General features: G+C 45.8%; 9 protein-coding genes across 9 annotated transcripts; 5 read left to right on the top strand and 4 right to left on the bottom strand.

Moving 5' to 3' along the window:
* Positions 1-991: 991 nt before the first annotated feature.
* Positions 992-4,527, bottom strand: N7520_008112 (uncharacterized protein; the record flags this gene model as incomplete). Its single annotated transcript, XM_057142046.1, has 4 exons — positions 992-1,495; positions 1,546-1,968; positions 3,564-4,289; positions 4,342-4,527. 4 exons carry the CDS (start codon positions 4,525-4,527, stop codon positions 992-994), a joined length of 1,839 nt encoding a protein of 612 aa, XP_056996052.1.
* Positions 4,528-6,148: 1,621 nt separating this feature from the next.
* On the top strand, positions 6,149-6,974 carry N7520_008113 (glutathione S-transferase family protein; the record flags this gene model as incomplete). The annotated part of the gene is made up of 3 exons (XM_057142047.1): positions 6,149-6,276; positions 6,339-6,544; positions 6,601-6,974. The coding sequence occupies 3 exons, from the start codon at positions 6,149-6,151 to the stop codon at positions 6,972-6,974; spliced, it is 708 nt and encodes a 235-aa protein (XP_056996053.1).
* Positions 6,975-7,077: 103 nt separating this feature from the next.
* Positions 7,078-9,673, bottom strand: N7520_008114 (uncharacterized protein; the record flags this gene model as incomplete). The annotated part of the gene is made up of 2 exons (XM_057142048.1): positions 7,078-7,437; positions 7,487-9,673. The coding sequence occupies 2 exons, from the start codon at positions 9,671-9,673 to the stop codon at positions 7,078-7,080; spliced, it is 2,547 nt and encodes an 848-aa protein (XP_056996054.1).
* A 680-nt stretch (positions 9,674-10,353) lies between these two features.
* N7520_008115 (uncharacterized protein) lies at positions 10,354-12,444 on the top strand (the record flags this gene model as incomplete). Its single annotated transcript, XM_057142049.1, has 9 exons — positions 10,354-10,546; positions 10,605-10,644; positions 10,700-11,179; positions 11,232-11,356; positions 11,405-11,599; positions 11,646-11,884; positions 11,932-11,988; positions 12,043-12,126; positions 12,181-12,444. The coding sequence occupies 9 exons, from the start codon at positions 10,354-10,356 to the stop codon at positions 12,442-12,444; spliced, it is 1,677 nt and encodes a 558-aa protein (XP_056996055.1).
* Positions 12,445-12,925: 481 nt separating this feature from the next.
* On the top strand, positions 12,926-14,385 carry N7520_008116 (uncharacterized protein; the record flags this gene model as incomplete). The annotated part of the gene is made up of 3 exons (XM_057142050.1): positions 12,926-13,007; positions 13,057-13,648; positions 13,701-14,385. 3 exons carry the CDS (start codon positions 12,926-12,928, stop codon positions 14,383-14,385), a joined length of 1,359 nt encoding a protein of 452 aa, XP_056996056.1.
* Positions 14,386-16,160: 1,775 nt separating this feature from the next.
* On the top strand, positions 16,161-17,586 carry N7520_008117 (class I SAM-dependent methyltransferase; the record flags this gene model as incomplete). Its single annotated transcript, XM_057142051.1, has 8 exons — positions 16,161-16,271; positions 16,327-16,434; positions 16,485-16,495; positions 16,547-16,586; positions 16,638-16,648; positions 16,708-16,815; positions 16,910-17,065; positions 17,121-17,586. 8 exons carry the CDS (start codon positions 16,161-16,163, stop codon positions 17,584-17,586), a joined length of 1,011 nt encoding a protein of 336 aa, XP_056996057.1.
* A 506-nt stretch (positions 17,587-18,092) lies between these two features.
* On the bottom strand, positions 18,093-19,585 carry N7520_008118 (oxygenase MpaB family protein; the record flags this gene model as incomplete). The annotated part of the gene is made up of 3 exons (XM_057142052.1): positions 18,093-18,356; positions 18,416-19,141; positions 19,199-19,585. 3 exons carry the CDS (start codon positions 19,583-19,585, stop codon positions 18,093-18,095), a joined length of 1,377 nt encoding a protein of 458 aa, XP_056996058.1.
* Positions 19,586-21,215: 1,630 nt separating this feature from the next.
* N7520_008119 (terpene synthase family protein) lies at positions 21,216-22,833 on the top strand (the record flags this gene model as incomplete). Its single annotated transcript, XM_057142053.1, has 9 exons — positions 21,216-21,343; positions 21,392-21,518; positions 21,585-21,603; positions 21,660-21,808; positions 21,877-22,052; positions 22,110-22,199; positions 22,257-22,290; positions 22,346-22,563; positions 22,623-22,833. The coding sequence occupies 9 exons, from the start codon at positions 21,216-21,218 to the stop codon at positions 22,831-22,833; spliced, it is 1,152 nt and encodes a 383-aa protein (XP_056996059.1).
* A 1,569-nt stretch (positions 22,834-24,402) lies between these two features.
* On the bottom strand, positions 24,403-25,225 carry N7520_008120 (uncharacterized protein; the record flags this gene model as incomplete). The annotated part of the gene is made up of 2 exons (XM_057142054.1): positions 24,403-25,043; positions 25,180-25,225. 2 exons carry the CDS (start codon positions 25,223-25,225, stop codon positions 24,403-24,405), a joined length of 687 nt encoding a protein of 228 aa, XP_056996060.1.
* Positions 25,226-25,269: the final 44 nt, after the last annotated feature.

Raw genomic sequence — 25,269 nt, forward strand, 5'->3', positions numbered from 1 at the left:
ATCGGCAGGAAAGTTTGAATCTGACGCCGGCGGGGAAACACAAATAGTAGAAATTGCGGGTTTTTTTTTTGCCCTTTTTGGAGTCCCGCGATGGAGTGAGGGAGGTTTAAAAGAGGCGGTCAGGACAGTGTATTTTAGATTGTTATAGGAGCACCCAGCAGCCCACTGGGTCCGAACCCCACCGTTGCTGCTGGTATACGGAGGCTGGTCGAGTGCAGCTTTTGTGGGGACGCAGGAAAAATGAGAACCAGGGGACGACCACGAGAAAGGCTCCTTGCCTCGAAGATATTGGAAGATAAGATCAAGAAGCTCAGAAAATCACGAGGTCACCCATGGGGATCAAGACAAAGCAAGTTACGTAGCGGAATGCTCTTGGGCAGAAGAAGAGGGTGAGGGGCGGAAGTGGACCAAAACATCTCGAACCCCCACGTGATACACCTTATTAGTCGTCATGAGCGTGACTATTCAAACCCTATGACTATTTGCTGCGTGACTTATTTCCTACTTGATTTATTACTGGACATTAGAGGTTTATCTGACCTTATCATTATACCACTTTCATGACTTAACTTGCCATCGTCATTCTTCACTGTACCCACATCAGCTGTTCCTTTACCATGGATCAGCCGCGTTGCCCCAGGGCCCGCTTGAAACGGATATGCGCTTATCACTGACAGCAAAACAGGTATTACTGCATTTTTGGAACTGAAATAGCTTTCCCAATTTTGCCTCTGCGCAAATATATGGCTTCAAAAGAGCATATCTATGCGTCAAAACATGTTATCGCGGAAGTATAGAGTTATGATTCCAAAAACGACATAGGTTTCCATGGATTCCAAGGTCCACAAGTAATAAAATGTATTTTAAATCAAAGCCGCAAGTATCAATATCTCAAGTGCTGTTTAACCAATATCGCTTCAAAGCCTATGTCCTCCCTTTGACTCGGGCCACAGAGAGTACATGCTTGGACTCCAAAATGAAAGCAGATCGCCTAGTAGTTGGTATCCGGCCCAGTTGGGCTGTAGGTGTAACCAGGGAAATGGTTGAACAGACTCTGATCATACTGTCCAAGCTCCGGACATTCAAGCTTCCCCAGGATTGGAGCCAAGAAAGGATCCAAGAACGAGGTCGCATTGAAAATATCCGCCAGAGGGCCCTTAAGGAAATCCGGAATTCCTTGCTGCAAAAGACTAAAGACGAAGCACGCAAAATTATCACCCTCAAACAAGTTTCCGGCGTCCAGGACGCCACCAGTGAGATCTGAAACCTCGACACCTGTAAAAGAGTTTACCGAGCCAGTATTTCCCCCAATCTTCAAAGTGTCCGGGTACGCAAGATATCCGATGCCGACGTCCAACACGACATCGTCAAGGCTGTAGGGCGCGGTGGAGGGGCGGCGGTACCAATTGTTAGGAATAATTTCTTGTCCTTTGTTCCAAACGAAGGAACCAGGGGAGCCAGATACACCGAAGAACTGTTTGAAGGTGAAGCCGTCCTAGTAGCTGTTAGATAGTCCCTTAGGTTGAAAAGAAGAGTAGGATGTACCAGGTATCCTGTCGGCTCCTCTGCCGAAAAGTTCGACATGAAGTTAATGACAAAGTTATACGCCGCAGGCACAACCACAATTGTCGAGAAAGCGCCAGTGAAGTAGTACGGGTTGGTGGCGATGGAATCTGCCTGCACCTCTGCATATCGAGCACGGAACTTGTCGATAGTATAGCGTTGGTCGTACCCGTTCTCAGACAAGTCATCGCCACCGACAGCATAGACGGCTTCGAATTTGGATATGTTGAGCGAATGGGCATCACCGTGGTTGGTATAAGCATCGTTTCGTCCAATTGAGCCATCGCCCTCGTAGTTATTGTGAGAGTAGGAAAGACCTTGACCGGTCCTCAGAATACCTTCCAAGGGATCGGATGGCTGAGGACCACCAATAGACCACGTTCCACCAAGTAGATCACCGAGATGCTTGCCAAGATTAGGAAGTTTGCACCAAGTGATGAACTTCCCGAGTTAGGGAAAAATTCCGCCGAATTGAAAGACGATCTCTTGCGGCAAATTCGAAAGTTCTTTGTTCAGATGGACCAAGCTCGATCGGAGAATCCAACCAGTTCCTACTATATGCTGATGCCTTTCTTGATGCGATGGATCGGAAGTTTTATAGTATTTGCTTCTTCTCGTCTGGCTGTTTTGTGGACTCATGAAAGGCGTTTGTGATACTTGTTGATCAAGGATTTTTAAAAATCTCCGCATGAAATCCTGACGAACGAGGGAGAGATTTGGATGCAGTAAAATTTCATTTGTATACATTACTTTCTGACCTGTTCAATGTCGAGTTAAATTTCAACCTACGAGGATATTTGGTTCTGGAATTACTAAGAGTAAGGGCAGTGGATATCATAATTACGCAGTTATAGGTATAAGGTCGCTCGTTTGAAGCAAGGTATGTATGAAAATGAAAGGAAGAATGGACTTTTGCAAATATTCCTCAATCCGAGTCCCCAATCTCAATCTCGAGCCTCATTTCATAGCGCTATAGCAACTTGCTGAACATCCCTGCTGTTAGAATGGTCACCAGCACGGAGTATATCAAAATATTAAAACCGGCGTATCCGAATAAAGCACTCATGGTGAGATGAAGAATGAATGTGTAATGTAGAATTGTGTCGACGGTGCCGATTCCTGCGCCATTGATCGGTCTCATGAAAAACATCGCAATAGCTCCACAGCCTGACACAGTGCTATGCAGCAGAAAGGTCGAGCCTGTTATGGCGAAGATGAAGGCATCGAAGAAGGAATTGGCATTTTCATAACTATATGCGCGGGACATATCGATGGTTAATCGATCTGCGGTTTCGACGATGGTTTGAGGATTCGATGGGTTACAGCTTCGAGGGGATGGGTGACTTGGTGGACGAATTAATACGAGAGTGAACGGGAGGGATGATCACAGTCTTAAAGGGAGATCGAACTGTGAGCTGTGGGGAGCTGGTAAGATGAGAAAGATGAGGAGGAGATTCTTTAATGTAATCTTTCCTGCCCTAAACTCATATATCCACAAACTCACACCTTCACGTTTACAAACGCTATTTCTAAACCAGCTCCCACGCTTGGTAAGTAATGTCTAGGTGCAAAGATACTCTCATAACGACTATGTGAAAACCAATCGGAAATCGAGAGGTTGCCCATTTTTCTCCTGGTTCCCGGCTACCTCTTGCCCTAAACGACAGATCAGCTGTCGAAACCATGTGATGGGATGGTCGAGAATCAAGAAGTACTATTCCAGGCAGAAATACTATAAGTAAATGCTATGGACATATAAACATGGGGAAAACTTACTGCCTGTAAGGTTAGATCCAGGAAATCCTGCATTGAGCTAAGTATTTCCCCAGAACGCCGAGGATAATGGAGCAGATAAGGAATTTCACCAAAAAGACGACAAAGCCAATATCAACATCGACGCCCCGAACACGTTGACAAGTACTAATTATTTGGATTTCTTTCGCACATAGCGTTAACCATCCACTCAATTATTTGCTTGAAATTTGAAATAGGTGACTCACCTTGATCATCATTCGGTCAAAAGCTGGGATGCACCGCTGAAGGGACGTAACTACCACGAGGAGTTGACACCAGCCCCTGAACGAAGCACAGAAAAAGATATCTGGTCGAGAAATTCCCATTTTATCTGTTAGCTCATCACCACTCAAGGTACGACAACCTATCTCGGTCATCGATCTGGACACATTGATACCCGGGTAATCCTGGACCGCAGTGAGGAAATTGGCTCCAATAGATTTGGACGCCTCGGTTGGCTCAGGCTCACATGCCATGATACTCTTCATTGTCGCTTTGGACTGTTCAACTCCATCGAAATACGAATTCGGGGTAGCCATAACATAGGCAATGTATCGGAACAATGCAAGGAAGTCTTTCGTCTCATTTGGGCGGGGCTGGATACCGATCTTAGGGAGTTGGCGAAACAAGGGCATGCAGCAGAAGATCGCTGTTGCGTGAATGACATCTCTCAAATTGACTGGCGCCCTATACTCGACTTCATCAAAGTACGTCGGGTTTTGATTCATGAGCTTCAGGATGCGGCGGCTTACTGTGGCATGCAACAGTCGAACACGCACTGTCGAAGTATGGCCTGCTCCACCCGGCTGGATAGATTTCAGGTCCATCGCAACTTGTGAAAGCCATAGAAAATTTTCGAGGAATCGCCTTGGCATGACCCGAAGGGAGAACCCTCCAGTCCGCACGAAAATTTCGGTTCCACCTGCAATTGTCTTGAATAGTCAGCAATCTTTCGGGTATCGAATCAATACAGAGATGTATTACTGCGGTGCCTCCCAAAACCCCTTGTAGTGCAAGCCCGGTGAGATTTGGTACCAAATACCGATAGAAAAACTCTTGACCGCGCTCAATTTGAGTCCAATCAACCCAGTCGGGAATTGAGTTTAACTCTTCCCATAGGCGTTGCAATACGCTATCCTCCTCATGATGTTCTTTCAGAACGGCATACATGTCGAATTGACCAATGCATGCCCTAGCATTGCTTCGTCTCTCTCTTGTGGCGATAGTCTGAAGTCGTTCCACCGCAGTCACTGCGAGATCGTCAGCCTGCTGTCTGAGTGGCAGCAGATTCTCAGGCGTAAAGTGCTTGTCGGTCCATCGGAATGTGTGATTCCACACTCTCCGGATATCATCAAGTACACGGAAGGATGTGAATCAAATGTCCAAGTTATCATTTTGACCATTCCCAATGGCAATTGCTCCTCCCCTCCTCCCCCCAATTACTCCTGCACGCCCTGACCTAAATGCAGGAACATAGCTATGGCTCCGACTGAGCTACTGAGCTGCAATATAAAACTTTCTTGTTTTCTGACGCAGTTTTTTAATCTATGTATACGCTTGATTCACTTTCAGAGTATACTGTAGCTAAAAATGTATTTTATTTCATACTTCAAATATGAGGTAAGTCAATAGAGCTTCATGGTCATCCGAAGGTGTATGTGATATGACCAAGGTTGCCTGAAGATATGAAAGAAATACCTTAAATGACCATGTACCAGGTCCATTGATATCTTTACAGAGGCGGAAATAAATTAGAACAATACCCTAGGATATTCCCAGGTCAGCTCAGAGCCAAGTTTGATCGCCAGACTTGGGATTTCACCCCGGAATTGTGGGTTGAATGGTGCATAGAATGGCATTTGAGGCGCAATGCCGCTGGCACCGTTCAACAGAGCGATCCCTATTTGCAGATAGCCAGTTCGGTAATTTTCTTTGCTTGGAATTTGCACAAGATCAAGTCCTGTTGACTTCCAAGGCATGCTATTCACTAGTCGAGCCTCTTGATAAATCATGACGGACTAGGCTGACAGTAAAGCGATATACTAAGTTCGGGAAGAGAATATGATCGGAACACAACACATCGAGAATTCTTTATCCCCGTTCATAAGGACATTGACGAGTTGAGCAAGATCGAGGCGCTTCTTTACAGGGAAATTTGGGATAATCGGGGTCCGGGAATTAGAACCTGGGGGTCAATTTGTCCCATAACGTGAGGAGCGTGTGACTATTACACATGCAGGGATCACCAATCCAGTCTGCTAAAAGCCATCACCATGACAGAAGTCACAATCAATGATGCGACAGAAGAAAGTGATAGTTAGTAGTTAAGGGATGTGCTCCGTAATGGAACTCCGGCTGGGGGTATCAACGAGACAAACAACACAAACATCAAACAGCTTAAACAAGTTCATGCTCGATATTGTGATGGCAGGTCTGAATTTTAGAAACCGTTATAATACCCCTTAGTCTGATCACACATGTCAGTCCTACTGCCAAATAAACTATAGCATATCTGTCGCCACAGCCGTGAATCTCTTATCAATTCGACCCAAGTAGCCGCGAATGACATCAGCTCCGCCATGCTGACAAATGAGCAATGAGCTAAAAAGGGTCAATTAGTGACACGGTACTCCCTCCATTTAAGCTCGAGAACCAATCTTCACGTACTCAAATTAGTTACCACGTCATAATGCTACCCCTCCTACCCCGCACAGCTTTCAACTCTCTGAGAGCTGCATCTCGACTCCCTCAATTCACATCAACCTTCTGCCCATTTTCAATATCCACCACCATGTCCAACATCACGCTATACAGCTGGCCTACACCAAACGGCATCAAGGCCTCCATTACCCTGGAAGAGCTCGGTCTACCCTACAAGACTGTGCCGATTGACATAAGCACTAACATCCAAAAAGAGGAGTACTGAGACCATCCCATAATCCCTATTCCCGGTACAATTTCTAACACAATAATACATGTAGCTGGTTCCTCAAGATCAACCCCAATGGCCGGATTCCTGCAATCACAGACAACTCGCAGCGTGTCTTTGAAAGTGGCTCGATCATGCTTTACCTAGCTGACAAATATGACACTGATCGCAAGATAAGCTATGCGCCGGGAACACCAGAGCACATCGAGCAGCTATCCTGGCTCATGTTCCAAATGGGCGGTCTTGGACCCATGCAAGGTATTTACAATCTTCCCTTTGGAGTTTTGAGAGAAACCTTGTTGATCTCTGTACAGGCCAAGCGAACCACTTCCGCCTCTTTGCTGGCGTACGCTCAGACTATGGGATCAAGCGTTACATCGACGAGACGAAGCGTCTGATTTCTGTTCTTGAGTCTCGGTTGCAGGAGAGTCCCTACCTGGCAGGTAGTAAGTATACTGTTGCGGATATCGCGAATTATTCGTGGGTTCGCAGTGCTCCTACTGCGCTTGAGATTGATCTTGCAGAGTTCCCAGCTGTGGAGAAGTGGGTGAATGAGATTGGGAAGAGGGATGCGGTGGTCAAGGGGGCAAATATTCCGGATACTGGTCGTACGGATGCGGATCGGAATGAATTTTTTAAGAATGCTCGGGCGAAGATTGATGCGATGAACAACTCTGATCAGCATTGAGTTGGATGAGTTGTATTGCTATGATAGGGTATATCGAATATAGCCAGTCACGAGTCATTTCGCATGTAGAATTTCTCATCAAGGAACCTTGAATGCAGTACTCTCAAATCTCACCGGGTCGATAACTCCTCCAGGTCTTAAAGCCCACCTGCTCATACCATCCATCAAGAGCTACCCAGTCTACAAAGACCCCTTCAATGCCTCGCTCCTTCATATTCTCAATCGCATGGCAGATTAGCGCCAGGCCAATACCAGATTTTCGGTGATCGGCATCTACTCCGACACACCCGATCAGACCGGTTTTTGGGCCGCAAATCTGGGGAAATGCCCAGCCTTCGTTTAACTCCGGGCACGGAGGCAGCATTAATGTCCATCCAACTTGCTGATTTTGGGAATCGAAGGCAACCATCACGCATGACGGAAATTTCTCGGGATCTAGCATGACATACGCTTCAACCCACCCCTGTATGCAAAATTAGCTTGTGAACATTGAGTGGAGAGGATCTACGTACCGCTTTGTCTGAAAAGTTCCTCCTCTGACCATCCAAGCAAGCTAAATACTCATCGGGCTGCAGAGCAGCGAAGCGGAAGCCACGATCTCGGGCACGATTAATATACTTCTCTGGGGACTGGAAATTGCGAATATCCTGGTACAGGTCCACTGATCTTTTACCCGGTGGGCTGAGTCGGAAGCCACGGTGAATGAAGAAGCTTTGAACCGACTCTGGAAGTTCGCGAGGAATTCCGGGCCAAAAGCGAGGGAACGAGCTGCCAAGCTTTAGGCTTTGGATGCCAAACTTGGTGCGGAAGTATGAACGAGTCTCCCGTAATAGGGATGTGCCGATGCCTTGACCTTGGTGCTTTGGAGCGACACCCAGAACTGCTATGTGAACAGTAGAGGGTGGGCCGAGGTACGCAAGGCAGAATCCTACCAACTCTGACCCGCACCGGGCCACAAAGTGATGCCCGTTCGCTTGAGTAATCAATGTTCGGAGGCCATCTGCAGGTAAAGCGTAGGTCGGAAATATTTCATTCCATTTTGAGACCACCTCATTCACGTCAGTTTCTATACTGAAGGGTTCGACTGCCACATTTATTTTTGGAGCACCTGTGCCTATAGGAAGAGATCCCTTTGCGGTCATCCGACCGAAAACAATACTTGCAGCGACAGTGAATGCCTCGACCGTCGGCTCATACGTCGTGATATATGTCTGAAGTTCAGGGACTTCAAGAAAATCATATGGACTGCAAGCAGCAATAGCAACGAGTGATCGAGCATGCTGAGGAAGTTCACGACCAAGCGCTTCTTGATATGGCGTTTCCCGTCCATTTATGGAAACAAAAATAACCGAATCGGCACCCTTGACAAGGTTCCATTGATCAGGTGTTAGCCCTGTATCCTTGTACTTAATTTCCGTAATGGAAGAGTTGTAGGCTCGAAGCGCATGAAGGTATGGGGAAACTTCGTATGACCCTTGTCGGCCCAATCCCTCACCATCTACAGCGCCTCCCATTGGGATTATACTTCCAGGGAAAAGAAACACAATATTTCCAGCTGTTTTCAGAGGCAGGGTATTATTGGTATCACGAACAACAGTGACCGATTTTTCGTAAGCCTCTTTGAAAACACTGGGAGTCCTCTTGTTAAGTGCATCAAGTTCTTCCAGATGATTTAGACGCAAGGCGGTGTTCCATTTCAAGAACTTGTCTTTTACATGGGCAACATGGCGGCATGCCTCTTCGAAGCGGGATGATCCGAGTGTTCCAGACTGGACTGCTTCACAGACTCTCTTAATAGACGCAACTTGCACTTCGAAAGTATGGCAAAGCATGATGCTATCGCTTCCAGCTTTAAGCGCAAGAATTGAGCCCTGTTCGGTGCCGATAGTGGCGCGGATTCCATCCATTTCAAGACAGTCTGTGATAATCATTCCATCATAGGCCATGTCCTTACGAAGGATGGCGAGTGCATTTGGCGACAGCGTCGCTGGAAGCTTCTCATCGATGTTTGGCAGGGAGATGTGGGCAGTCATCACTGTCTCAATGCCTTCCGCAACCGCCCTTCGGAATGGAATCAATTCACATCGCTCGAGCTGGTCTCGTGTCTTCAAGATGACTGGCAACCCATAGTGTGAGTCGGTAGCAGTATCGCCATGGCCGGGGAAGTGCTTCGCACTAGGAACGATATTCATCTCTCGAAGACCACGCGCTGCGGCACAAGCAAACCTGCCCACAAATTCTGGATCATCGCCGGGACTACGGACTCCAACCACTGGATTCAAGGGCTCCGAGTTGATGTCGCAGACTGGAGCGTAATTCATGTTGATACCAAAAATTCCTAGGGTCTCACCCGTGGCTTTGCCTGCCTGGTAGGCCATTTCTGGATCACCAGTGGCCCCAAGAGCCATTGGCCCCGGGATTTGAGTTGCGATCGGAGGAGAAATCCGAGTAACAACACCATTCTCTTGGTCAATTCCAATGAGCAATGGTCGCTCGTGTCCAGCCATTCTCGCTTCGATTTGCAGCGCCAACGTCAAGGCTTGGAGTTGAGCGGCATCTTGAAAGTTGCGAGAGAAAAGCACAATGCCTCCGACATGGTATTCATGAATCAGTTTTTTGATCTCCGGGCTAGGCGTGTAGCCATGGAACCCGACCGCAAATAGCTGGCCGACCTGCTTTTGGAGGTCTGTTGAGCTCATAGTGCCGAGTTTTGAATTAAAGTGGTGAATAGTCAACGGTCGCGCGGGGGTCAAGATAGTGCCCGCCCTTTGCTGGCTCCACTCTGGCGGAAAGTAGCGCCACGAGTACGACCAGTCGACCACAGACGTGGGTAGCTTATTCGGAAGCGCTCATGTGAAGAGAAATGCAATGCTTTGAAAGAGAAGATAGAGGAGAACAATGAAAAGTCTGTATAATGGCGGGATAGAGAGATGAGAAGGAAGGAAGAAAGATGCGGCGGGATAGAGAGATGAGAAGGAAGGAAGAAAGATGCGGTTCATCTACTCCGTAATATTAAGTATATTAAGTCTAGCTAGTCCCGATAGGCACGACAGCAACAAACCCAGCAATTCCCCTGACCACGACAAATGCACTTCATATTGACTTTTGGGGTTAGAAGGTTGATGATCATACCTAAATACGTTAGCAATTTCCCGAAGGTAATTATTTCATCGCAACGTTACGAGAAAAGACGAAAGGCACAGTAGCTAGCAACAGACATGGATACATCACGATGCAACACCCCACAGTCACATCAGTGATGAAGATAAGATAATTAGATAAGAACCGGGTACACTCTCATGGAGAATGCGGGGTAGATCAAAGGAGAAATATCGGGGATGAAACTCTTTTCCTCCCTTCCGATCTGTCCGCCTTAACCATGGCGAACACGGATCAAGAGAACGAAAGTGTTGCTGGCCCGCAAGTATTCAAACACGCCACTGCCGAAGTGGCTGTTACACCCCGTGATACTCAACGGGAATATGAACGCTTATTTGGCGTCGATGAAGATGCCTTTGATCAACCCACCACCAGTCGGAAGGAGCTGTGGTCGTACTACCTCTATTATAATGGTATACTGCAGTCTCAGATCCATTCAGAACAAAGACTGATCGATCGTCTTCAATCCAGGTGATAATGGCGTGGGTCCGGGCTCCTACAGTCAAGCATTGTAGGTTATTCCTGCCTGCACAGAAATACCTGTCCTTGTGAAGCTGACTTGACAGATTCCAATGGGCCTTGACAAATGCCGGATACATTCCCGATACAAACCCGCCTCAGCCTTGCACCGATTCCTCCGCGTGTGTGGTGCCCTGGGCAGGCGGCACGCGATCTACATCCTCGGTGATCCTGATTGCCAATGGTCTCTGTTTTGCCTTCATGACAGTGATCTTTGTCTGGCTAGGTAGTGCTGCAGATTACGGCTCATTCGGAAGATGGCTGCTTCTTGTTTTGACTGTTGTGGCCTGGGCACTACAATACGGCATGCTTGCTATCCGACACCCTAGTCAATGGCCCGCAGCCATGGCCATGTATGTTGTTGCATATATCGCCTATGGTGCGACTCTGGTATTTTATGCCGCTGTCTTTCCTAGACTTGCGCGGTACATGCCGCACGTACGAAAGGCGCGAGATGAACTGCGAGAAGGCAAGATTGAGCAGCATGAATACGATGCGATCGAGTCTTTGGAAAGAAATCATATCAGGTACCAATCATCTGATTGTTCTAACTTCAAGCGGCTGACAAAGTCGATACAGTAACATCTCGACTGCACACAGCAATATTGGATACCTCCTCACATTAGTCCTGAATTTGAGCGTTCTTCTTCCGATGCAGAATAACCAGTTCTCAAACAACCTGGCACTATGTCTCACAAATTCATGTAAGACGATTTATTGCACAGCAGTCTACTATCTGACCACTTGAACAGATTGGGTGATTCTCGGAATCTGGTGGTTCTTATTTCAGCAGAAACGCCCCGGTCCCACTGTCCCTAAGGGCTCGAACTATGCCACAATTGGGTTCAAACAGATTTGGCTGGCAATGAGAGAGATCAGGTCTCTCCCGCAGACTTTTCTGTACTTTGTGGCCTATTTCTTGCTAGCTGACGGACTGAACACGACAGGTATCTTGACTGCCGCTTTTGAAAATCTTACACTCACACATTTCAGGAACTCTTGTCTCAATCATTCAAAATGACTACGTCTCATTTTCCTTCCTGCAAATCACCTATCTCGGTATTACACAGGCCGTTTGCTCCATCAGTTCCACGTTTGGGTTTTGGTACATCCAGCGGTACTTCAAGCTCAAAACAAAGACGATGTTCATGATCACCAATTTCTTCACTGCCTTCATTCCATTCTGGGGCATGCTGGGTCTATGGACGACCCGAATCGGCTACCATAATAGGGTATGCTTGGTTAGCCAAGTCGTTATATCAGTACTGACAGGTTTTAGTGGGAATTTTACTTCTACAACGTCGTCTTTGGCTTGTTCCAAGCGCCCTACTATGCAGTATGTGTATTAAACTCCTTTTATCCAGAAATCTGCTAATCTCTGGAACTCCAGTACGCCCAAACGATGATTAGCGAACTCATGCCTCGGGGCTACGATAACATGTTTTTTGCCTTGTTTGGGATCACCAATCGAGCAGTGAGTGGCGACCCTTCAGTCAACCTTCTCCAGCACTAATCAAGTCAATCTAAGTCTTCGATCATCGGTCCGAACGTGATTCAGGCTATTATCAATGATACGCGTAACAACTGGATGGGCTTCCCCTTTCTTTTTGCTGTCTGTACGGGTGCCATGATCGCAATTGGTTTCGTGGATGTTGAAAAGGGCCGTGAAGATTGCAGGAACTTCACTGAGCAGCGGAAGGTGGACCGCGTTGTTGCGGAAGCTGGATTAGATCCGAATGATCTGAATGGAAAGGGAGTACCAAGGAATCATCACTCTGTAGAAGGTGAATAGCACTTACAGACTTGCTTAATACCAATCGATTAAGTCTTTATTCAAGAATCAATCATCTTTTTTCTTCCTTGTGCACCGTCGGACTCCGTGTGCTTGGTTAAGATGGCAGGTTTGAGCGCCGCTTTTAGCCGGCCGGTTTTGAGGTTGCTTTAGCAGCAGCGAGATTCATGCCTGAAAATGCCTGAAAATGGGCACCCACTAGTAACTTGTCATCGCGTGCGAACCATGCAACTTTACCTGGTATCTCGATTTCCAATTTAAGTATGATGTGGCCAATGGTTCAAAAATTCATCGATGCATTCAAAGCGTGTAAAATGCGGTCAATTATTTATCCACACAATACGCCTACGCCCTTCAGATGAGTCAATCGCAGTGGCTTAGGATCCACCTAGCTGGCGCCATGTCTATAACTAGTTCCTAATTCCCGTAAAATTGTTTCATCAATAAATTTTCCTGAGTTCATATCCTTCCTCATTCTATAATGGCAATCCCACCGCAGAGCCTAGGGCATCCCACGCTCACCCAGTTCCTTCAGGATAATGATTGGAAAAACTTCAATCATGGTTAGCCTAGATCTCCCATTCTTCTTTCGGTATCACTAATATCCAGTAGGTTCATATGGCACATACCCCGCAGTGATTCGAGCCGAGCTCCGCAAGTTTCAAGATCAAGTAGAAGCTAGACCGGACTGGTTTATTCGTTATCAATATCCCAAGCTGCTGGATATATCTCGAAACGCAATGGCCACCTATCTGAACGTTCCAACAAGCGAAGTCGTATTCGTGAAAAGTGCAACTGTTGCCGTTAACACGGTGCTTCGGAATCTTGTCTTCGGTCCAAATGACATGATCATCCATTTCTCTACTATCTTCGATGGTTGTGGTAAAACAGTACAGTCCGTTACGGAGACCACCCCACTGAAGGCTAGGAACATAGAGTGCTCGTCTTCAATGAGTCATGATGACATTGTCGCAAAGTTTGTGCAGACAATCCAGCAGGCTACTGAGGAGGGTTTCAATGTCCGAATTGCCCTTTTCGACACCATTTCCAGTATGCCTGGCGTAAGAATGCCTTTCGAGAGATTGACTGAAGTTTGTCGCGAGCATAAAATTCTCAGCTGCATCGATGCTGCGCATGGAGTTGGCCAGATCTCTTTCGATCTTGGCAAATTGAACCCGGATTTCTTCACCAGCATTACCCACAAGTAAGAACATGTGCCCCCATATGTTCCAAGGAAATATTAACAGTCGATCTAGGTGGCTGTACAATCCTAGGGGTTGTTCCGTTTTCTATGTCGCCCGCCGCAACCAACACCTGATTCGCACCACAATCCCGACGTCGCACGTCTTGATTTCTAAGGAGCAAAAAGACGAATCATCATCAATGTCAGCTCAACCTGGGAGCAAATCAACTTTTGAAATCATGTTTCAAAGTACTGCAATCACCGATGACACACCTCATTTGACTATCCCAGCTGCTCTGGAATTCCGGGCCCATCTTCCTGGAGGTGAGGAGGGTATTTTGAAGTACATCCGCAAGATGGCTTTCGAAGGAGGAAATATTGTCGCCCAAATCCTTGGGACGGATGTTCTGGGTGAGCCGGGTACGGATAAAACAAGTCCTTGCAGAATGCGGGACTGCGCATTCGCCAATGTGCGTCTCCCATTCTTGATCGAGGATTCTGAAGCAGGTGCGACAGAGGCAGTGCAATGGCCTGTTCTGAGTATTTCGCAAGCTAAGAAACTTGCACCTCGTTTGCAAGAACATATCATCACCGATCATTCTGTGGCGGTCGCTCTCTTTGTGTATGACTCGGCTTTGTGGATCCGGCTTAGCGGGCAGATATACTTAGAGCTGGATGACTTCAGGTGGCTCGGTGAACTGTTGAAAAGGCTTTGTGCTAACGATGGGGCGATTTTGGGGGAGTCTAGTGCAGACTAGGTGATGTTTTCATCACTTATTGATTTATTGATCATTGTTAGTGCTCGCGTAACCCCAGGAGCTTATCCCCACTTATTTCTCTCCACATGTGCAGATAGCTTTCCCCTCATACATATGCTTCCATCTAAATGCTTTTCTCACCTTCCTCTCCTCCGATAGTACGTCTCGTACAATTATAACGTCTACAACACTTGTAATACAAAATTTAACTTAGTTCTGACGAGGAAATTCCTGCTCGCAGTAAAATGTAATGATTATTTTCCCAAAATGCTTACCATTTCACTCGTAGATAGTATCAAATTTGCTTCAATGCACCCTTCTTCCAGATGTCGTATGGTGGCATCCCAATATGGGGTCAAAGTTTCCGAAATGAGCCGTATACGTTGAAACTTGAAAAGGCGCCTTCAATCATGCGGCCTTTCCTTCCCATAAAGACACGTCATGTTGCATGCTTATAGCTTTCAAGACCAGTCCAATCCTTTGAAACGAAACCGGGTTTGGAAACTAACTCATCATCAGACCCACGGTGAAGACGCACGTATCTATCTCCCAATAAAAAGTAGCCGTCAGTTGGGAAGCCTGGAACCGAGATAAATGACACAATTACGTATGTATAATTATGCGAAGTTATTCTCCACGCATGCAAGGATCGAATCCTTCCAAGATTGGACACGAGTGAAACTTGCTACAGATTACACCGGTACTGTTAGAGTAAGCTCCGGGGTCACATGCCCATGTACAGCGCTCCTTTTCCTGTTTTGGCTTAGTTCCACGGCATATTTCTCATGGACTGCATACTCTCTTTCCTCCATCCCTCTCAGAATACGGATCATGAATTTTTCTTCTACTTCCCAGTTACCCATGTAGCCCTTTCTTCTCCAGGCTGGATGATAGATCAGCTGTCGACACCAACTTATGGGATGGTCGGGAATCAAGATGTTCATTTTAGGCGAGCCGCAGTTGGTGAGATTTGTTGCTGAAGACCCGAGCTTCTGGTAACCAATCCGGTTGAATTGCTAGCGCATGGAAACCTGCATTAAGTGGGTTTTAATCGATAGGTCATATTACTGAACTTTGGATATGAAATAGAAGACCTTCACGGAGTGAATGGAAGTTGATGTGTTCCAAAGAAAAATGAAAATAATATCATGTCATATATTAAACTTCGAACTCTAGATGTACAGTACTCTTTGCACATTCCAGGTCTACTATTTCCACACGCCATAAGCGCCATTATTTTCCGATCAGGCGGTGAGCGGGCCGACCCTGATCAAAGCTTATTATTAGAGTCTCGATCAATAAGGCTCCAGCTAAAACAGTTCAGGACACAGTTTGTCGCGGTGACTTTTAAGCTTGTAGTACGGAGTAGTTATTATCAAAATTTCAATCCCCACATAAGAGTTAATGAATAGGATCAGATTTTATCTTCAGCTCAATCAAGTGCTTCTCTAGGTATCAGCAGCCCTTTTCGGCGTCACTCGGCGCCTTTTAGTCGTTGACCACATATCCCGACACGTCCCCGAATGGCTACCACCACGCACTGAACTACAATCAATCGCACGGGCCGGCTATCTTATGCGGACAACCATGCTGTCGGGTCGATGATTATTACAACTTTTTAAACAGTTCGTTCCATCACCCAACCTTTTTTCTCTTTTCCTTCTTTTCTATCACCAGGAGAAGCTTCTAGTGTGCGATCCATCTACTTCCTGCATATTGCCTAACAAGTCGATAACCAAAACCTGCGATTTCATCACTTCAATTTGCCACGATCAATGGCGTCAGAATCGGGAGCAGGTCCCGCAGCAGAGCAACCTCTCACGGTCCCGGGTGATGAGGAACAAAATGCAAATAATGAACAGCAAATTGCAGTCGATGAAATTGAGGTATTGCCTTTGATTCTCTGCTTGATCAACCCGTCTAAAATTTCAATAAATGTAGAGCGCAGAAAGTGAATTCGATGAGGATTTCACTGATAACACATCACTGTCTTCAAGTGTTCTTCAATATGAATACGAAAATGGCCGTCGTTATGCTAGTAACCGTTCGGTAGGGCCGCCTCGGGTGGTAAGACGTTCAAGCCAGCTAACTCTACATAGGGACTCTATATGTATCTAAACCTAAACAAGAAACCCATGAAGCAAGAAGACTGACAAAATAGGATGCCAAACGATGAAGAGGAACAGGATCGAATGGATTTGGTACGTGTCTTGCCTTAATGTGTCATAAATTTAGAAGCTAATCAAAACCAGGCGCATCACCTGTAAGCCACATTCTGACCCTAGATACACGTATCTACGACTCTGACAATCATTCTGCCAGATGGCTTATGATGATGAAAGGAGAACTTCACAATGCTCCCGTGAAAAACCCTCAAAGGATTCTTGATCTTGGGACAGGAACAGGTATATGGGCTCTCGATATAGCGGAGTACGTTTCTTATAACCTTTTATCACTTTCAGGAACTATATAACCCCCCATTATCGCTTCTAAGAACTGTATTGACTTAAATTGAAAAAAAAAGGAAATTTCCACAGGCACATGTCATCGGTACCGATCTCAGCCCGATCCAACCAGAATGGACTTTACCGAATGTTGAATTCATTGTTGAGAACTTCGAAGAGGAGTGGCTTTATAAGCCAAACAGCTTTGATTTTATCCATGTGCGACTACTAGCAGGGTACATTTGATGATTATCGGGATTATATACGTGATAAAAAACTAATTGTGCTCAGATGCGTTGCCGACTGGCCAAAATTTATTCGAACCATTTATCAGCACCTCAAGCCAGGCGGCTACTTCGAGGTCCAGGAAAGTGCTGTATGGGCCTGGAGTGATGATGGATCTCTAACAGCGGATTCACCGTTATTCCAGTACATGCAGTTTCTCGATTCTGCGGGGAAAAAATTGGGACGTGACATGAACGTCTACTATAAGCTGCATGACTGGCTTGTTGAGGCGGGCTTTGAGGATGTGCAGCAATCTACATATATTCTGCCATATTCTCCGTGGCCCCGGGATCCGCACCTCAAGGAACTGGGCAAATACCAAGCTGTCCACGCTAATCAAGCAGTGGAGGCATATGGGCTGAGACTATTGACTCAGGTATTCGGATGGGGTGAAGATCCGTCACGAATATTTCAGGCAGCGGTTAAGAAGCACATGCGAGACAAGGATTTACATGCTTATGTTAAAGAGTAAGTGATCACCTGAACGTGAGGTTTGAACCGTTTTTGACATGATAAGGGTCGCTGTTTATGGGAGGAAGCCAATGAGTCGAGGAATCCAATGAGTCGAGGAATCCAATGAGTCGAGGAAGCCACTGAATTTGAAATCATAATTCATCCATTTAGGTGCTATAACGAAACTAAAGAATCTAAAAAAATCCCCAACATTCTTATGCTATAATGATAGGATAGCCTAGAGTGACTAGGTAAACAATCTCAACCTTGTACTACCTAGGTAAGTGCTGATATACGCAAGTGAACTCTATACTACAAATTCAATGACGTGTGCTGCCAGAAGAAATACAGTCGGGGCATGAGTACCATTTAAAAATCCCTCATTTAGTAGCCAATCGGATGGTTTTCACAATACCCCAATAAATCATTCCAGGCTGGATGCACAACAGATGTGATTATGCACTCTTCTTAAGCATATAAATGCGTAGACCGAGATAACGTGTTATTAACAGCACGTGCCTCGCTCTAGTTCGCCGTATATACCGTTTGAATGGCCCCACTCAAAATCTTGCCCATCACAAGAAGGGGGACTACGTGAAGGAGAACCTGGATGAGGAATGAAACGCAGCTGAGAGTCTCCACGGGTCTAAACATCCCAGCATTTCCAGTCTCTCGAAACTGGCGGTTCGTCCGTTTCTTCAGGCTAGGGACGTGTTTGAATTCATACTTGGACCCTCCCTTGAGCATAGAAGACCCCAAAACCGTATCTATGAGGAATTGCTTTGAAATCTTTGTGGAAGTAGCATTAGCCGTATATCCGTGGGTGTCTATCGATGGGATATACTCACGTTGGTCATAAATCTATCAAAAGATGGAAACCAATGTTGCAGTTGACAAATGACGACAAGAATGCCACAGTATCCTCGAAAAAGAGCCTGGAAGAAGTAACCCGGTTTCGAAAGTCCCAATTCATCCGCCATCTGATCATCATTCATCTTTCGAACACCGGTTTCAATCAAAGACCTGGATATGTTGATACCCGGGAAATCGCGGATCATCTCGATGAAGTTTTCAGTAAGGACTTTGGAAGATGCCGTGGGGCCAGGCTCACTGAGCATGATGCTTTCCATAGTAGCCTTGGCCTGCTCAACAGTCGCAAAGTACTCTGCCGGGGTACCTAAAAGATAGGCGATATAGCGGTATAAGGCCAGGTATCCCTTTAACATTTGTGGATCGGGTTTTATCCCCATCTTGGGTAATTGGACGAACGGTGTATTGCAAGAGAAGACGCAAATAGCGTGCATACAATCCAGAAGATTAATGGGAGTACCGTATTTTTCGAAATCGTAGTATTCCGAATTCTTTTCCACGATTTTCAGAATCCGATGGCGCACCATCGCATGCAAAAGTCTCACGCGAATGGTGGAGATATGGCCGTCGCCACCAGGTTGAACTGACTGCAACGACTGAGTAGCCTGGATCTGCCACTGGAATGTTTCAAGGAATCGCTTGGGCAAAACAGGCACGTTGAAGCCTCCAGTCCTGATGAAGACCTCTGCTGTTCCTGCCGTTGTCTATATTGCTGTTAAGATAATGTGCACAAAGAAATATCATTGGAGGATGAAACATACGGCATTTTCTCCTAAGCAGCCTTGAAGCACAATGCCGGTGATATTTGGTGCCAGATATCGATAGAGGAAGACCTGACCCTTTTCAATCTCTTCCCAGTCCACCCAGTCAGGGACACAGTGGGTTTCCTCCCAGAATTGACGCAGAATGCTATCATTTGCATAGTTTTCCTTCAGGACTGTGTACAGGTCTGGTCTGTTCACCCCGCCCTTCTCTGGTTTCTGAGCTGCTATGATGGCCAGCAGTCTCTCGACAACAGCTAGTGCAAGGTCATCGGCTTGCCGTCTTAATGGCATGAGCTGCTCTGCCGTCAAATGGTTCTCGGTCCATTGAAACTCGTAACCCCTGACATAACGCTTGTCGTCAAGAAATGACTTTTCAAAAGACATTATAAAAAGCAATGGCTCAGAAGTGAGTCTTCAAAGTTAGGTGTAGAAGAGGGTTTTAGTGAATAGATTTTTGGAGTTGATTCTGAATCCAGTTTATTTTAATTTAAAATCCGCTACCAATGACAAATAAATCCCGCACGAAGGATCAGTCAAGTATGAATTGTAACCTTGGAACGTATAGAGCCTGATCGGGACATGCAATACCTCTTCTCTTCTTCGGAAACCGATTTAGCTCTCTTAGCACTCTTCTAAAGGAACGGACATTGGACGATCGTAAAAAGATGAGAGGATCTAGGGGATCGATTGTCACTGTAGTCGCACTAGTAAAGCTAATCGAGATTAATAAAAATCAGAATCGGTGCTCCCCCACGATGTGGATAGTGGAGTAGAGAATATGGATTTCCCTTCTGTACATCCTTTAGACCGGGGATCAAGATAACCAACAGTCACTGATAGAGCAGTCAAACACTCGTTCAAGCACTCGGGATTTGCTTTGGAAAGTCAATTTTGCGAGCCATGACTCGAATCCTTCGCAAAAGTACGAACAACAGCTCGAGTCTACAAAACCAGTGCGAGCGATGACTACATCCCCGCACAGGCCTCTTCATATGTCGACTTCGTCATTACAGACCCTCTTCTCTGGAAAGTAATATCGCTATTTTCGCACTCTTCCAAAAGAATAGATATTAGATGATTGTAAAATGAGGCAGTGGTTTAGGCGAGTATCACTCCATGTGCAGCACTTGGGGAGTAAAGCTGATCAACATTAACTCAAACCAGATATGGAACTCCCCCACTGTTACGATATAGTGGAGTAGGAGGTTGAAATTTCTCCTTACATAGTACGTCGGTTAGAATGGGGGCCAAAAGGCAGTGGCAAACTAGTTCTCCACCTGTTTACGCCTCGATCTTTCAATAGTGCGAAACATGACCCGAGTCCCCGACAAAAGTACGCACAATAATTTGAATTCCACAAAACAGTTACAAGCCATGAATCTGGTTCCTGGTAACATTACTTGAGGCACTTTTATTACAAGCCCTCTATCAAAAGAACGGAATTGAAGGATTGCAAAAGAGAGGAGACGGTCTACGCTAGTATCAATGCATTTGCACTAGTTAAGCAGATAAAAATCAGCCTTTGACTCAAACAAGGAAGTGGAACTCTGCCATTACGTGGACCAGGATATATGGACCACCCCTCAATGCTGGTTACATTGATTGGACTGGATCTCATTAATAAACTATTCATTCATGCCTTCTTGAAAAGGAAATGGGCTTGTCTCAGTTAGCACTATCTATCCACGGGTGATCTATAACTTCGGGACCAATTTGTATGACATCTTCAATCTGCTAATCGCCGATAATTGGGAAAATACACCGAGCACTTAAGCCATTTCAAGAGTCATTCCAGGTAAAAAGGATTCGGTAGATCCACAGCTGTAAAACTTGGTTCATTACTCTATTACTTGATTTGCCATTTAAAGCAGCCCCACAAAATGCAAGCCTTGGAATTTGTGGCTCAAACAAAAAGGTTATATAGAAGACACATTCTCTAGGCATTGCATAGACCTTTGCTCCATCCACTCCTTTGGGATTCTGCATATAGTACAATCTTGGAAGTGCCGAAAATATGATCGAAGGGCAGAAGATCGTTCAGGTTACTTTGCCTGACTTATTTGTCGGTTTTCTGGCACGGAAACCTGTGCTGCATCCAGACTACGAAGATGTCCGTGTGGCCTCGGAATCATGGCTTTCAGAGTAAGTGACCTTCTAAAGACTCTATCTGTTGCTTACTAACCAGATAAGACTATGCAATTTCCATGCCTCTTTGCGAGAAACAATTCACAAAATCGATATCACATACTACTGCGCCATCTTGCTACCTCGTGTGGACGCAGATCGTTTCCGTATAGTCTGTGACTGGATGAACTGGGTATGTAGAGATTCCCCCGCCCCTATGATCTTTTAAAAACATGTCTGACTCTGACTCCACCAACAGGTCTTTCCTTTTGATGATGGTGTGAAATGCAGATCTATTGTGAATGCGAAGATGCCCAACTAATCTTGTCAACAGCACTGGACAATGGCCCCCTCAAGGAAAAGCCCAAAGACGTTCGAGAATTAGTCAATTGCCTGATAGGTATACTTGATACAAACACAATCCATGGACATCAGGATAAACTCTTGGTCGCCTTTGAGTCGATTTGGATTCGCGTGTTTCAGGTGCGGACATTCCTCTTATCTGATACGATGACCTGACCTGCTAGTCATTGAAACTAATGAATGATTAGGACTCTTCATTGGGAATCCAGAGACGGTTTGCAAGTGCCATGCGAGATTACTGCGAGGCTGTTTATCAACAGGTTGTTCTACAAAAGGGTAGTCGGCAGAAACAACTCGGGGTTAAATCAACTTTAGAAATACGGCGACAGTCAATTGCAACCATGCCATTATTCGCGTTGGTCGAGTGAGTTCAAATCTTTTTTAATGTAATCCAAAGAGGGTCCCTTATGATAGATTGCAGATATGCACACGCATTACGCATTCCAGATGATGTATTTGAATGCAAAAGCATCAAAGAGATACAACGAGTCGGCACCGACCTAGTTTTATTGTGAGTTTCCTAGCATCATAGGTAACGGAAGTGGGATTACTGAATGTTTGTCTGTAGGCAAAACGAGCTGATATCATATCAGAAAGAGAAGGTATGTGAAACTACGAAGACCATGATCAGTCACATCCTTAACGTACCCATTCTAGGCGCTGGGCGAGAGCCACAACATAATATCAATATATCAACAGGAAGGACACACCGTCCAAGAAGCGTTCAATGAAGTAGAACGCTTATTGTCTAAATGTTACCGCGACTGGTATCTCGCATTGGCACAACTACCCAGCTGGGGAGAAGAGATCGATTCGCAGGTCCAGCTGTATATTGAAGGTGTGCAGAATGCTGCCCTTGCCAACATTCACTGGAGGTAAGTTATCGTTCTTCGCTCATCAAATTATCTGTTTACTGACTTTATTTGCTTCATAGTTTCCGAGTAGATAGATATTGGGGAAACAACCAGGATGTTCGCAAGACGCGAATCATTAGTCTTCCAGAGGATATGGCTACTCCCAAGCGGCGGAAGATAAATATCAAGATTTCGCATGGAGGGGCCTTATTCTCGGCTTTTATTATGCTAGTCGCTTTCGCGTCGATACTTGCTGTTCCTCGGGTATTTGTTTTTGCTTCAGGAATGTGAGAGTATTACCTTGATTTCTTTGATTTATGTATGATGCGTGGATTATGTATAAATCTTGGAACCGTTCTCCGCCTAATGTGAATGTCTGAGAGGGCTTTTGGAACAATATCATTGACTAGGTTGCAAGGAACTCTTTGAGCCGTAAAAAAATGAAATGGTGATCTTTAGGAAACAGCCTGGAGTGGCCTTAATTGACCGATAAAGAAATAGGAGAGCCTGGGGTTAAATTAGATTAGTCTTAATGTAGATTTTGCAGTCAATCTGTTGAAAACAAACAATACAAGATATGTAGTCGCGAACATTTGAATGCTAAGCTTTCAATCTAGCTCTGCTGCTTCATCTTATCCATGTGCAAGGCACTAGTACTAGTTACATATAGTTGGAAAATGCTGCAGATTTGGGTATCACGCACTTGGCCCCAGTACCTACTGTAGTGTGTTTCTTGGCGCGCCATGTTGCTCTAATCTTTGAAGAGCTCCCTGGAATGAGATTCAATAGATGGATTCAAATACTTGGAAAACCCGTTACTTCGATAAGCTTGATTCTTCGAGAATATTGAGTTCATCGTTCGCCAACTTGAGTTCTGTGGAGACGGGTGACGCGTCTTTCACTGCCACGCCACGAATCAGATCTGCTAGCCCCTGTAGATATGGATCTCACCAAGGCCTTATTTTCAAATACTCACATTCATCTTCTCATTATTCGTATGGCCCAACGAAGTTCAAAGTCCGACTCTAATAATGAGCTTCCCTCACCAGGCTGGTGGTCCATCGAAACCAGCACGCGGGCTCTCCATTGCTCTTTGATTTTATCCTTCTGCATGATGCTTGTGGCGAATTTCATCGCATGGTGGAGAGGTATTCTCTGGTATTGGTGGGTTTACTACCTTACGACTTTGAAAATGATTGGGAACTAAACCTTCCATATTAGGATATATGAACAAACTGGAATTTTTAAACCACAAGCACTCGTTGATCTGTCTTAATTCGCTGAGTTTGTGAATACGCGCCTGTGCTCCATGCTGTTACCAAGCTTCAGGCTTACCTGAATGAAGCAGACCGAGATAATTATACTTTCCAAGTCACCGCCGAACTCCTTTTTGAAGATTGTGCATCGCCCTAGAGGTCCCTATTCATTTGTTGATATTCATTGCCATCCATCGCTGGCTCTTCGTCTGAAGTTGTTCGCCGTGATTGGAAGCTGCCTTATTATTGGGTGCTGGAAGTCTAATCAAGGTGAGGGTGTGGGCTGGTATATTTCACAGATTCGTTTATCTACTAAATGTATTATCTTTAGTTAGCACACCATAAACAGTGGACTTGGTTGTTGAGATTTGTGAAATTCCCTCTTTCCTGACACCATGATTTCTTGAATTCGTTTGATATGGAACGATTTACAGGTATAATTCTCATAGAATTTTGTAGTCCTGAGCTGATCTTTTGGATAATCATAATCATCGTATTGCCTCTATGGGCAGTGAACATTTAGTACAGCGTGTTTTGGAGCGGTACTACCGAATAGTCGGAACTGACAAGTATAACACAAACACCGTTCAGCTTTTCAAGGAATTTAGTCAGCCTTGGTTCGGCTACGGGTGCGGCTGCCAATTCCCTCCGCAGAAACCGCCTTTTTGATGACATCTTTCACTTTCTCCTTCTTGGGACGGGAAGTTTTCTTGGGCTCTCCATTTGCATCATCGGCTGCAGGTGGAGCTGGAGCAGCGGCCTCGGGTTCCTCAGCGGGTTCCTCGGTAGATTCCGCTCCAGTCTCTAGCTTTTGCTTCTTGGCCTCGGGCTCTTCCGTCTTTTCAACGACAGGAGCAGTTGGGTCAAGTTTGTCCGTTTCTTCGGCGGCGGAAGCTGGGGCTGTTGGAGCTACAGGCGGGGTCGTAGTCGCGTCCAGATCGCGCTTCTCGCCTGTCTGAGGCTCTTCCTTTTCAACTTCCTTCTTCTCAGACTGATCCTTTTCGGACTGCTCCTTGGCCTCAGCCTTTTCTACCGGAGCGGCCACCGGGGCCTGTGGCTCTAAGGATGCAACAGGTGCATCGAGAGAAGGTTCTATGGAAGAAGCGCTCAGAGGCTGGGAATTGGGAGCCTCGGATTCGTCTACCTTTGCGCCTTCTCTAGCGTTTTCGACAGTAATAGCTTCACTGTCTGGCTGTGTCGGATGCAGGACACTATGAACTGGCTCTGAAGATTGGGAGGCGAGAGCTGTGGCTGATTAGTCATCATATACTGAGTGAAACCAACGTGAATGACAGCAACACTGAAATTCCCACACGAATGAAGGCCACGTTAAAGTTGCAATTCGTCTGAATTGACATACCTGCAGCTAGGGAGCACATACCTGGAACTGAAGGAGGGTTTTGCATGGGAACACTTTCACTGGCCATGATGAATCGATGATGTCAGATATGGGCACGTGTCTGGAGGGAGT

The sequence above is a fragment of the Penicillium odoratum genome (genome assembly GCF_028828045.1).
Source record: "Penicillium odoratum strain IBT 22623 chromosome Unknown utg000005l_segment0_segment0, whole genome shotgun sequence".
NCBI lineage: Eukaryota > Fungi > Ascomycota > Eurotiomycetes > Eurotiales > Aspergillaceae > Penicillium > Penicillium odoratum.